This window comes from Prinia subflava, chromosome 1 (assembly GCF_021018805.1).
Source record: "Prinia subflava isolate CZ2003 ecotype Zambia chromosome 1, Cam_Psub_1.2, whole genome shotgun sequence".
In the NCBI taxonomy this organism is placed as follows: Eukaryota; Metazoa; Chordata; class Aves; order Passeriformes; family Cisticolidae; genus Prinia; species Prinia subflava.
In genome coordinates, this window is record NC_086247.1 from 62300683 (window position 1) to 62313622 (window position 12940).

General features: G+C 40.2%; 1 protein-coding gene across 1 annotated transcript in view; it reads right to left on the minus strand.

The window, feature by feature from the left end:
• Nucleotides 1-12940, minus strand: part of GABBR2 (gamma-aminobutyric acid type B receptor subunit 2) — a 465813-nt gene that overhangs the window by 14103 nt on the left and 438770 nt on the right. The window contains exons 15-17 of the mRNA XM_063398360.1: nucleotides 10576-10800; nucleotides 4052-4234; nucleotides 1962-2091 (exon numbers count right to left, since the gene is read on the minus strand). Of these exons, the coding sequence (XP_063254430.1) occupies nucleotides 1962-2091; nucleotides 4052-4234; nucleotides 10576-10800 (538 nt within the window). The remainder of the gene's footprint in view (nucleotides 1-1961; nucleotides 2092-4051; nucleotides 4235-10575; nucleotides 10801-12940) is intronic.

Sequence of the window (12940 nt, forward strand, 5' to 3'; positions counted from 1 at the left end):
TGGAATTGGAGGGACAGGAAAAGGCTAGCAAGGGTTGCAGATGGCAGTGGCTCAGAGCCTGGAAGTATGCATATTCAATGTCACTTGTACCAGAATCAAGATACACTATAATATGCATGTGTGGAGTATTTGCCACCAGGTGTGGAACCAAGCTTCAAACACCTTCTGCAAACTGGGATCCAGGTCCTCCTCATTTCCAGGTGAATGGATGCTCTAACCTTTCCATAAAAAGCTGGACAAAGGAAAGCATCTTTCTCCACCCATCCCATCTTTCGTGTGGAGCTTTATGTGGTAGGTCCACTGAGAAAATTTTGTCCAGCAACTTCAGTATGCAGAATATCTACTCTGTAAATCCCAGTAATAAGTAGTTCCAAGCTATCTGGACATTAAGGCTTCATGCTTACAGATGATTTTAAATATGCAGCCCACAGCAGAAATGTAAAAGCTGGGGAGCTATACTGGGGGAAAATTAGGAACAAAGACAATCTTGAATGCTGTTGCTAAAGCAGTAGTTAGGCATCAATGTCTTTTGTAGACATAGCCACAAGTAAGTGCAGAAAGGTTATATTTTATACTTGATTTCAGTGCCAGCCTCCTACTGCTAATGGAGTGCATCTTGCTCTAGGAAGCATCCATCCTAAATTTATACCCAGTGTATTTCTTGAGAATCATTTTTTGTTTCTAAAATCCAAACTCAGATGGGCATTTGGCACAATGCAATGTATCTTTTCTGCTTGAAATATTATTCATGATTTATCATTTTTCCTGGAGCATCTGACATGAGAGGAACATTCTATGTGTTCCTTTCAAACTGCCTCATCCCACTCACTGATGTTAGTTCTTGCTCCTGATCTCAGCCCAATAATCACACGCCTCCAGTAGCTATTTACGTTTTCCTTTTCCTCCTTTCCCCTCTTCTGTCTTTTTTTTTTTTTTTTTTTACTTTCAAAAAGGACACTGGGAGCTCTCCCTTTTTCTTCTTTTTGCCACATGTTATACAATCCTGTACATACCTAGGCTAAAACAAAAGGTGCAAGAAAAAGTAACCTTATCAAACCCAAATTTCAATATACTTCAAAAACATATGTGAACTGTTGCTGTTGTTCTAAAATTATTCCTCAAATTTATTTATAGGAGTAACTTTTGTCCCACTTACTCAAGCCTATGGTGCCACATCAGCAGGAAGCCTGAGCCTTGCAGTGTAGCAAACATCTAAATACACGAAATCTGAACACAGAGCAATCAGTTTTTCACACACTATAGGAATAGTCAGGGGTACAAAGCTATTTGCCAGATGTCACAAAGTAGATCCATTCTAGAGTCAGATATGGAAGGTGGGTGTCCTGGCTTCCACTTTTATTGCACTATGCACCAGATTTTACTGCCTCTCAAAAAGCAAAATGGCTCTAATGGAAGCAATTCTCTTGCATGTATTTCTTCAGGGAGTGATGCAAGAGGCACAGGAGATGCAACTTCAGAATATTACAGTTGTCATTAAATCCTTTTTTATCAGTTCCTAGGGAAGAATTTTCATACATGAGTGGCTTCAATTCTGCATTTAGAAGCCAAATCAGCACTGAAATATTTACATGCTTCTCTTTTATGAGCTTGATAGCGGTGTCCAAAAGCAGGATTTCAGCATCCTAGTCAGGCAAGCACATGTTAAACTGCGTTTAAAATTCTGTGACTTTCCTCTCTCCATGCAGCACAACAAACTTGTCTTCTGAACACAAGTACACTTCTAAAATTTTCCCACTTCACCATGTGTATTACAATAGCCGACATTTATACAGAAATAACTACTCAGTGGGTACCATGTAGCTTAATATGTTACTCTCAGTAAATCAACCAAAGTATTTAAACCATCTTACCAAGGTCTGAGTGCTCTGAAACCAATTCAGTGAGATTGCTATTCAAAGGTTTGGTATGTTAAGCTACTAATGGATTTTACTAACACTCACCTTTGCCGTCTGTGAAGTTCCGTATACTAAGAATGTCATTAAGGTCCTGATAGTGGTTCTGCTTAATGTATGTTGTTTTCTCAGGAGTGTCCTGAAGTTGCATTGTGACCTCTTCCAAGTCTTTGTCCAGCTGCAAAACAGAGAGTACAAATCCATCAAAATTCAAGGGTCCTGGCTTCAGGTATCTGTACTGAGGCACAACTTTCTAGAATTAGACTGGAAGGCAGGTGGTAACTCAATTACTACACTGTGACAAATATGGTTTTCTTGTAGCACTACTACAATACCTCTAAAAATAATGTTACAAGTAACAAATTGTGTTCAACTGTGATATTGCACACAGGGCATAGGAGAGGAATAAGCTTTAATAGAAGCTAGAAGCTGTCCTTTTGAATGTAGAAACAATTCAGGTGTACTGAGAAAGGAGAGAGATACGGGTATAAGAAAGCCCAGTCTGAAAACCTCCCAACTATTTATCATCTACATGTAAAATTGTGGCATACATAGCTATAACCACTTCATCCCTCAAATTATCGAACATACAGGAGAATATAAGGGAACGATGGCCTGTACAGTCATGTGAGTGACTGCAGTCAACTCTACCAGGAATGCACTTCTAGCACTGAGCAGAGCACCCTGTGCTCTCCTCAGAGGCTGACTTGTACTCAATTGTCTACAGCCCCAATAGAAAGTTACAGGAAACAAATTTCCTTATCTTCCTTGGGAGCAGTTGTGCAGGGTGTGGTGTCCAGAGTACTCCTCACTCACTACCAGTTTAACTGAGTTTTAAAAGGGCTGAATTTAGCTTTACAATATTGCTTACAGAACTGAGACACAGCAACTCAAACTAGATGAGCCAGAGATGTAGCTGCTAGCCATGGTAGGGCACATTCCAAATCCCCTTGACAATGAAACTGATTTGGACTCATTGGTTCTGGGAATTTAATCTGTTTAAGCAAAGTCCAAAAGAAACAGGCAGGGCCCTGCAAGCACTAATGGGGCTGCTCTGATCAGCCTTACCTGTGCTTGCCATCATGAGCCTTGCAAGGCACAGGCTGAGATCTCGTGTTAGGAGGCTTAGTAGGAAAAAACTATGGTAGAGTAAAGGAACAGAAATAGCCAGCAGGCAGCTGGGCCTTCATTAAAAATTTCAAGGCTCTCACATGAAAGGGACCTGAACTAAATTTCTTTAACAAGGCAGAGATAACTTTTACATTTGGACTCTTTGGCAGCCTGAGTAAATATCTTTTAGTTACCCAGGCAATTGTCATTACTTAGGATCTGGGCAAAGAAATAACTGTTGCAATGAAATAGTTTTTCTTCAAGGTATAAGAAAACAGACTGAGCAAGAAAAGGTTAATTTCTTTATGATATGATCAGTTATGGTTATCTTGTCTCAAAAATTGAGCAGTCTTCACGACTGGTTTGCCATCATTTCAGGTCTGCTGAGCAAGGATGGACATAACTATAAGGGTACATGTTATAGCTCTAATGGAATTCATGTAGTCCATGTACCCAGCCTTTCCCCCAGTAGGTACTGAAGAAACCACCACCTTTGTGCCAAAAGAGTCAGCTCACACGTTCATAAAGGTATTTTTCTGCCTTAAGAAAAGATGTAATTCTGTTTCATGGAAGATGTAAAAATCTGTCTAGCAAGTTTTTGAGCAAACTCTGAGAGAGACTGAGCAATAACAGCAGCAGCAGCCTCAGAACTCAACCATAAACAGGAACAAAGACAGCCCTTCAGTGCCCCTGGGGCAGAGGATCTCTGTTATGCTGCCTTGTAAAGGTTACACTTTGGAGCTGTGGAGCTCAGCATGTCCATGTGAAACAGCAGCGTAATTGGCCTGTCACAAATAAATAGGGCAAGTTTAATTCCATTTTGCTAAGGCACATTTTCATTTCATCACACCTGCTATGTATTTGCTGTACTAGTTAGCAACCCATATAAACTGTCTCTTTCCTGTTATTTCTGTGGGGAAAGTTAACTTTTTTCTCTAAAAAGCAGTCAGCTTTTAAGCAGATTGCAGAATTGCAACAAACAACAATGAAAAATGAAGTGTCTAGGCAGTATATACAGTAAACAATACCTCTGTAATTTTCATTCTCAAGCGGTGGTTCTCTGACTGCAATCCTTCTAGTCGAGATGTGCTGGCCTGATTGACGCTGGTGACTGATGTTGATGTTTTTGAATCTTCTTTCTTTTGATTTTGAGTGAACTGAAACCGTCTGTTCTGTGTGGCTGCATCTGGATTTGTTCGCAGTGTGATGAGCTGAAAGGTTGAAAAGCCTTAAGAAATCCTGGCTTATTTTTGCAGCTATTTATTTTGTATCTCAAAATACTGAAAGGCGAACCAAGAGCTCCTTTTTGACTTTCACATCTAAAACTCTGGAAAGTGAGTTCTGCTTGCCATGTGCACTACTTGAGATGATTTCTGAATAACTTTACAGAATAGGTTGAATGAAAATGATTATGAGAAGGGAAGCATTCAAATAATAGGAAAAAAACTAATTCAGAAGATATTTATCTGGATTTTAAGTATATTAAAATATATTTTAATATTCAATCAAATGTATTTTTCTTCTTCATTGATATGTTTATACTTTCAAAGGATATATTCCTTCTTCAAGAAAAAAACAATCCACCAAACCCTTCTCTTCCCAAGCCCAGTTATATCTGAAATTTCTCCTTTTGTACAAGTTGCAAGTAACACTCAAGCAATGAGAGACAAGAAGCAGGAGTATTAACAGAGAAAACTCATGGGAATTTTCACTCTGGAGATAACAGAAACTTAATTAGCTTTTTGCAACCCAAAATAAACCAAATCTGTTCAAAAAAATTAAATAAGTCACTTAAAAAAAAAAAAGGTTAACCTTAAACTTATTTAATTTAAGCAAATCTAAGTAAAAATTAACACTCGTTGACAATGTGAAAATACCACCTCGACATGAGGAGAGAAAGCTACTGCTGTTTTGCAGCAGGGAGAGAGATTCTCAGATTACTCTAGAGAATAAAAAATTTATGTTACTTGCCAAGCAGCATACATATATATACATACATATTTGTATACAGACAAAACTGAAGGAGCTCCCTGCTCTGAGAGGACAGGCAGGGAACCATAAATCCAAAGGTGTTGAGTTGTCTGAAAAGAGAGAAGGGGCAATCATTTCATATGCACAGCCCAGCCAGATTTTGTGGAACAGCTGCATTTTGGAATTGATTCCTCTTATTCTTAAGAGCATGGAACTGTTCTGCAGCTCCAGTGGCATGAAGTAAGGCCCTAACTCAGACTCTGAAGGGCACAGTCCCGGGCATGAATTTACAGACCAAGGCTGCAGATTGGGATGATGCTTGCAGATGATACATTTCATTTTTCAGGTGGTTAAGTAGATGGAGAAGGCTAAGGTGCTCTGTGTCTTCACCTTAGTCTTTACTGGTAAAATTTGCCTTCAGAAATTCCGGACCTCTAAAGTAATTGAATACATCCAGCTCAGCCAACCTGACAAGTTGTATGCCTGAGGATTAAGGGAACTGGTCCATGTCATCATGAGGCCACTCTCAGTTATTTTTGGAACACAATGTTGATTTTGAGCAGTTTTTGAGGATTGGAAGAAAGGAAATGTCACAACTGCATTCAGGAGATATGAGAGAAGAATTTGGGGAAATGCCTCCTTGCCACTTTCATCTCAGTCCATGGGGGATGCTGCAGTAAATCCTCTGGTGAACCATTTCCAAACATATTAAGAGCAAGAACATGATTAGAAGCAGTCACTGTTGATTTATGAAAGAGAAATCCTGCCTGACCAACCTGACTTATAGCTGTCTTCAGTGAGATGTCTGGGCTGGTAGATGAGGGTAGAGAGTTATTTTTCTTTACTTAAGCAAAGATTTAACACTGTCTCTCAGAGCATCCTCACAGTTAAACTGATAAAGTGACTGGGCAAGAGACCACTGAAGTGGATTCAAATTGGGCTGAACTGACAGGCTCAGAGGATTGTGGCAGCCAGCTGCTAATGCTGTTCCTCAATCTGGAAGGAAATGGGCCTGGGCCAACAAAAATTTCATAAAGCTAGGCAAAGGGAAATACTAAGTCCTGCCCTTGAGGAGAAATAAACCCCAGCACAAGGGCCATTTGGCTGGAAAGTACCTTTCCAGTAAAGGCATTGGAAATTGTGGTGGAACATGAGCCAACAGCACCCTGGGGCAATGGAGGTGATCCTTCCTTTCTACTCAGCTTGAGAGAGAGCATACCTGGGGTGTGGTGTTGAGGTTTGGGTTGCCCAGAACAAGACGTAGCTGTAGTAAAGAAAGCCCAGAGAAGGGCCACAAAGATACTGAAGAAAGTCTCAGCCTTGATGATACAAGTAGAGACTGATTATTTAGCCTTGAGATGGAAGAAATTGGGGCGGTATGACATTATCACGTGTATTCAATATAGGATGGAAGAGAGTAGAGGATGAAGCCAGACTTTTCTCAATGATCTGCAGTGAAAGGGAGGGAGGCACGAGCCAAAAACAAAATTTTCACTTCAACATCAGAAAAAACTTTCCCTGTTGCGAATGTGGTCAAATGCTGGTAGAGATACTCAGAGGAGTTGGGAACTATTCATCTGGAAGTAACCAAGACCCAAGTGCTTAAGGCCCTGGGTGTCTTGCTGTAGCTGAGCCTTCCTAGAGGGAAGTGTCTTCACTCTCACAATTCTTTGTTTCAAATTAGGCTGCTTGTAATAACTGATGGGTCTAAGTCCCAGACCAAAAACTACATGAAGTTAAAGGTGAAGAATGGTAATTACAAAGCTTCTTAAAGCAGCAGGCAGAAGCGTTACAATATAAAAGTTCTGCAATTTGATGCAGTCTAAGTTCAAAATGAATATGAGAGAAGTATTGCCATTGAATTTTCTTCACCTGGGAGTTCACAGCTAAATATTGGGTGTTTTGCAACAGGGACATGGTGTATGAATTAATTCACATGGTGTGGACTAGATTAAAAAGTCCATGGGAAACATTGTTGGTTCATGCTGTACAAAGAATGAGGTTAGATGAGACTTTTAATTTATTTTTCTACCATAAAGTCAGTGGAACTTATATCTTGCTGTCTTACATCTATGCAGTTTCAATTTTTACAAAGGGTCAACGTTGAATATCCACAGAGCCAACTGCAAATAGGCATAAAATGCTACCCACACAGAAAAGGAATGTTTTAATCCCTAGAACTGATTTTGCCTTGCTGCTCTGCAGGAAACTGGATCAGAATTAATGTGTTAATGTCATTGCAGCCAGAAATGGTATGGGTGGGCAGCTACAAGTAAGCCCAGTGTTGTGTCTTAAAATGGATGGAGTGGAAAAAATGGAAAGACATGGAAGCTTCATAAACATGGATAAGCTTGTGACAATAACTTCACAAAGAGAGAATGCATATGAAAGATTTTTTTCTTTTAAAGAAGTGAAGGATATGCTGAAAAGTACTACAGAAACCTTGGTCCTTAAAGTAATAATTAGACATAGCAGTTCATTTCTAACAGTAAAAATATACATAGCAGGTGCTTGAATTCTGTAGCTAACTTGTACAAGATACCCTTGACTGCAGAAATCTACAATGGTTTTAACAATGTTTGGAAAGTTTTTGTTTGGATAACAAGAATGTGTACAGTTAATGTAAACACAATACAGTATAATGCTATCAACATTTGCACCTTTAAATGGAGAGGGTAATGAGCATTTTTTTCCTCTGATCTCTCTTACTCTGCTATGGGATTTTCCTCATGGTTTTTTCTGAGGCAGTTGGTACTAAACAAAATGGCAATGGACAAAGTGGACATTTAAGTGGACAAGTATAATAATTGCCATGTTGTGAGTAAATAAGATTAGTAGAGCTGACAAGAAGGAAGGGGAAAACGTCATGTTTCATTCCTTAGTGTGTCTACATTGTTGAGTAGTTGCCTATTTAGATTCATAAAAGGGCTGTGGGGTAAAATTGAATTTCAGCACTGTTGACCCAAGAGACTGCTGAAGATTAGTTAAAAGGAATGCACTTCACTCAGTATAGCAGAGAAGCAGTGGCACTCACCTGGCTCAGAACCACATTACTGCTTGCATCTGTCTGGTCAGTTCAATACATGAAAAAATGCTGTCTTCCAGGTCTTCATTATCATCCCCTGTGCCTGATGAGCAACAGGGTTTAGTATTCACCAGAAATCTTCCTAAGTCTCCAAGATTGTACTAATTTATGACATAATTGCTTGAGGGTAGAGATTTGGTGCCTGTCTCACACTAACATCTTACCTAGATGTACAAACCAGGTAGTGTTGGATGTAATCCTCTGTGGTGTCCAGATGAGGTACTGTGCAACCTGTGCTGGAGCAGGCCGAGGGGAGAGTGCTTTGCCAGCTGTCGTGCTGTGACCATGACACAGCACAGCCAGAGGAGATGTAAGACAACATATACGAGTGCTAGAACAATTCTCCAGCTGTGAAAACACTCACATGGGCATTGGAAGTGCTGCATTCTAGCCCCTGCTTCAACATCTTTTTTTGGTACCTTATCCAATGACGAATTTTATTGCTAAATAGCTAAGCATTTGGAATCCTGACAATACACGGAAAGAGGTTAAAGACTTCATGCTAGGAGGCTATGGTTCATGTTTGTATTTTGAGTAAAAAAGAACTGAGAGGAAAAATGAGGGTAGGGTAATTGGGGTTTCAAAGAAGATCAGAGAAAGGGGTTAAAAAAGGAATCAGAAAAGTAATTTCAGAGCCTGTGACAAGAGAAGAGAAGGATGGGCAAAGGAGCATGAAAGCAAAGGGGCAAAGGGCACGGACAGCATTAATAATTCTCTTTGAAGAGAGTTCTGACATTCTTTGGAGGTATTTTTGGCATCAGAGTTTTAATATGGCTTACCTACTTAAATCTTGCAGTGTTTCAAAATACACTATTGCCATGTTTGTGAATGTTCCCTCACTTTAGAACAAAGTTGTGATTCTTCCCGAAGATCCAGAATAAAAATATGATGATACACGTCTGTATGGCTTTTTATTATTTGAGAAGTGAATTGCAAAATTTGCAAAAACATCCTGTTTAGTCAGTCCTCGAGAATGAATTAAGTCACTTTTTTTTGCAGATCACAAATCAGCTTCTATTGCTAGCCTGTGCCTCTAATTTCTTTCAGTGGTTACACTTTGAGATAAGGTTATTAGCTTGTCTCTTTGGCTTCTTTTACACACATAGTTCTTGACCCCCCAGTAGATAGGATGACACTTAGCACCAGAATCTACTGACTACAATTTGCTCAATACATTGATTGGATGTTGTCCAATAAAGAGCCTATTATAAATACTCACTCGAAAAATCTAAAAACAGATTCTAGAGGCAAAAGACCTACATTTTTCTTTGCAAATGTTTCAGACACCCAACTGCATATGTATCTAGTTCGGGGTAATAAGCTATGTTTATGCAAGCCACTTAAAATGAATAGAATTGAACATTTTACTTCAAATCAACGAATGCATTCCCTAGCAGTCCCTTTGCTAAGTAAGTTTACCTAGAAACCAGTTTTCCCTTCATTCGAGATCTGTCATATTCATGTCTAAAGCTTAGCTCTGCAAGGGAAGTGATCAACTTCCAGCCCTCTGTAAGTATCATCTTGAGTCCTCCAACACAGCACAATGAACCTGTCCTCAGAGCCCAAAAGAGCAAAAGGAAATGAAACCATGTGTCTCGCAGTCTGTGCCTCACTTTGTCCTTTAATATGCCTATTAATAAATATAACTTCAGTGTCATTTGCAGCATACATACAGTTTTCCTCTGAGGTACTGACAAAGCCTATTGTACCACTATAAATGAATACTTAGAGATTTCAACACAATTGATCTCTTATCATGGTAGTGAACTACAGAGATCTTACTATTTTGTAGGTATAGAAACAGAGATCTTGATGATATTGCTTGGGGTATGTAAGAATCTTAGAATATTCTGGGAAGGGACCCATTTGGGTCACTGAAGTCCAGCTCCTGGCCCTGCACAGGAACACTCCAAGGATCACACCAAGTGCCTAAGAGCACTGTTCAAATGCTTTTTGAACTATATCAGGCTAGTGCTGTTACCACTTCGCTGGATATCCCTCCCCAGTGCCCAATCACCCCCTGGGTGAAGAGCCTTTTCCTAATATTCAACCTAAAACTCCCCAGAGACAGCTTTATGCCATTCCTTTGGTACCTATAACCGGTCACCAAAAAGAAGAGGGAAGAGAAGAATCACGGCATAGTAGACAACAGGACTTGTCCCCCTGAATCTCCATTTACATCTCTACTCTCAAAAAATTTCCTGAAAGTTAGAAATAGAGGCTATTCCATTGAAACTAAAGAAAACAACCTTTGTTTCCCCAGTTACAATTTCAGTAAAAATAAAGGCATTAGAAGCTCATGCATTCACACTTTCTCCAAAATGTCATGAATCTTTGTTTTTCCTTCACGGTCTGGAAAGAAGAGTTTATGGATGGGTTTGGTTAAGAATTCATACACTCCCCTCTACTTGAAAAGGAGATAAACACCTACATCTTACATCATAATTACAAAACAGCAGGAAAAAATCCAGATCTGTACAAAACAAATTCACCTACCTTAGGTACAAACACAAGGCAGAGAGTAATGGTGCTGCAGAATATTATGACTAAAGCAACGATGCAGAACTGCACATTGGGCTGGTCCCGAGTAAGGAAGGAAACAGCAGCACCGATAATGCACATTATCCCCACGTTGTATACACTCATCCCGATGTACTTGCTGTCATTCAAAGCAGGAATGCTGACATTTCGAGTCTCCCAGGCAAGGAAACACCCAAATAACTGAAATGGGAAAAGAAGGAGAAATGATGATAGTTTTAAGAGGAATTCGCTGTCATCCACAAAAAGCACTAATTTAAAACAGGTATGTTTTCCAACTTGACAAATACAGGTGATATTACAATTCAGAGATATACACCTACCTTTTCCTCAATACCTAATTACCTATGTGATTTGTTTTGCTCACTAGGACAGATTCCTGCTCTAACAAGGAAAATGTGAAACCTAAAATTAGTCCTAATTGGAACAATTTTTCTAAATGTGATGGTTATCTTTATTTCATATTTTAAATAATTTTTAAAGACTGTTCTTCTTGTTTCTTTTCAAGGATTCCAGTAAAGATATAATGTGCATTGTTATTTTAGCTATTTTTAGCAGCTGTTCTCAATATACTCTTATCAATCTAGCTATTCATTACATGATTATCACCTACATTAATAAGCAGCAGTGCCAAGATGTGTCCCATGAGAGATAAGTATACAATGTGGAAAGTGTCATGCGAGTTGTTCAGATTACAATTATAATGTCTTTTATTATAGTGGGAGTTGGTAATGGCCTTTCAATTGCAGTTGTCTAATGATTTCTGGCATAAAACATTCTTGTGGCAATTTTTGTTTGCTTTTTTCCTTTGGTGTATTTTTAAGTTTTAGCCCCTTTGTTATTTGCAATATGCTTTTGCAATTCAGCAGGGGAAAGCCTTTAGTGGAAGGAAACCATCTCCATCCTTGAAATTTAATTAGATTTTTCTGCAACATGAACTGCTGCAGACAATTATTTTCTTCCTCTTGCATTCCTCAGAGGAGTTCTGGCAATGCAGTAAAAGCCTAAACGAACTCAAGATGTTGTAAATAGGTAACCCAGCCTACAGTGTAGGCAAAGCCCTATAGGGGTGTATGGTGCCTTGGGAAGCATGACAGACAGTAGATGGTATTGGATGGAAGGAAAGGACAGAGAGAGGAGCTATCACTAAGGTCCAGGACATGGTTTCTATGTTTTCTAGCCTTTTTTCTGATCACAGTGCAGGGACAGACAAGAAAGAGAAATAACAAAGGTGCTCTCCCATTAACCTCAGTAGCCTTCCTCCCAGACCATCACATTTGTCCATTGCCATGTCATGGAGGCAATATGCTCCTTTATACAAGTTCAATTTATGTGTAATCCATGAAATTGGAGGTCAGTGGTGATGCCATTTGGGGGATTAATTGCAGTTGTCTAATATAACTTACCCTCTATTTTTCTGTTTGGTTTTTTTCCTATGGCAAATAACATGGACTAGAAGAACAGTGTTTGGTTGCCAGACAAGCAAAAGAGAGTAGGGAAATGGCAGATTGATGTTTGCTCTACAAACTTTGGTTTTCAACCCAAGTTGTCGCAACACCGGGACACAAGTAATGCAAGTTTCCTTGATTATTTGCTTAGTTTTAATCTCAAAAAACAGTGGCAACAAAGCCAATCACTTGTGACTCCACTACTTTGCACTCCCATAGGCCCTTGCAGGCTGCAGCCACCTACCTATTCATCCAAGTACTTCCAACCAGGACATGCAGCTGAACTGCCAGCCCTGCCCTCCCTGAGCTTGTCTGCTGGCTTGTTTCACTCTGTTGCCTACAGCACATATGGTGCTGCTACATGGTCATGAAGAGAGCTGACTGGGAGGCTTTGGCAGATTAGGCATGTACTTTCAGCCCATGGAGTGTGCAGGCTGCAGGGGCTTCCCAGTCCAGTCCAGGGATGCAGAGCCATTTGTTCACCCGCTTTCCAACGCTGCCACCTCTGCTGCAGTCCCTATCAAGATACATTGCAACAGCAGCAGTAGTTGCCCTTGCAATCCCTACCCAAGTCTCTCTCAGCTACATTCCCACCCTATCCCTCTACATGCTGCTGCAGGAGATGGTCCTCTTGAGGCCACTCCATTGCCTTGTTGCTGCAGTCCTGCCTCTTCAGTTTAGAGCCCACACCTCACTCCGGCCCATTGCCTCTTCTACTCACCTTCCCAGCAGCCCAAGAACTGCAGGAAGAACAGCAGTGGTGGCTGCAGGCAGAGCATGGGAAGGGGGTGCTCCTAAGGGGTTTGTAGACAGCTACCTGGGTCAGCAAGGGGCCTCAGCCATTCAGCTAGGGCAGCTGAGGGGAGTGAGCCCCT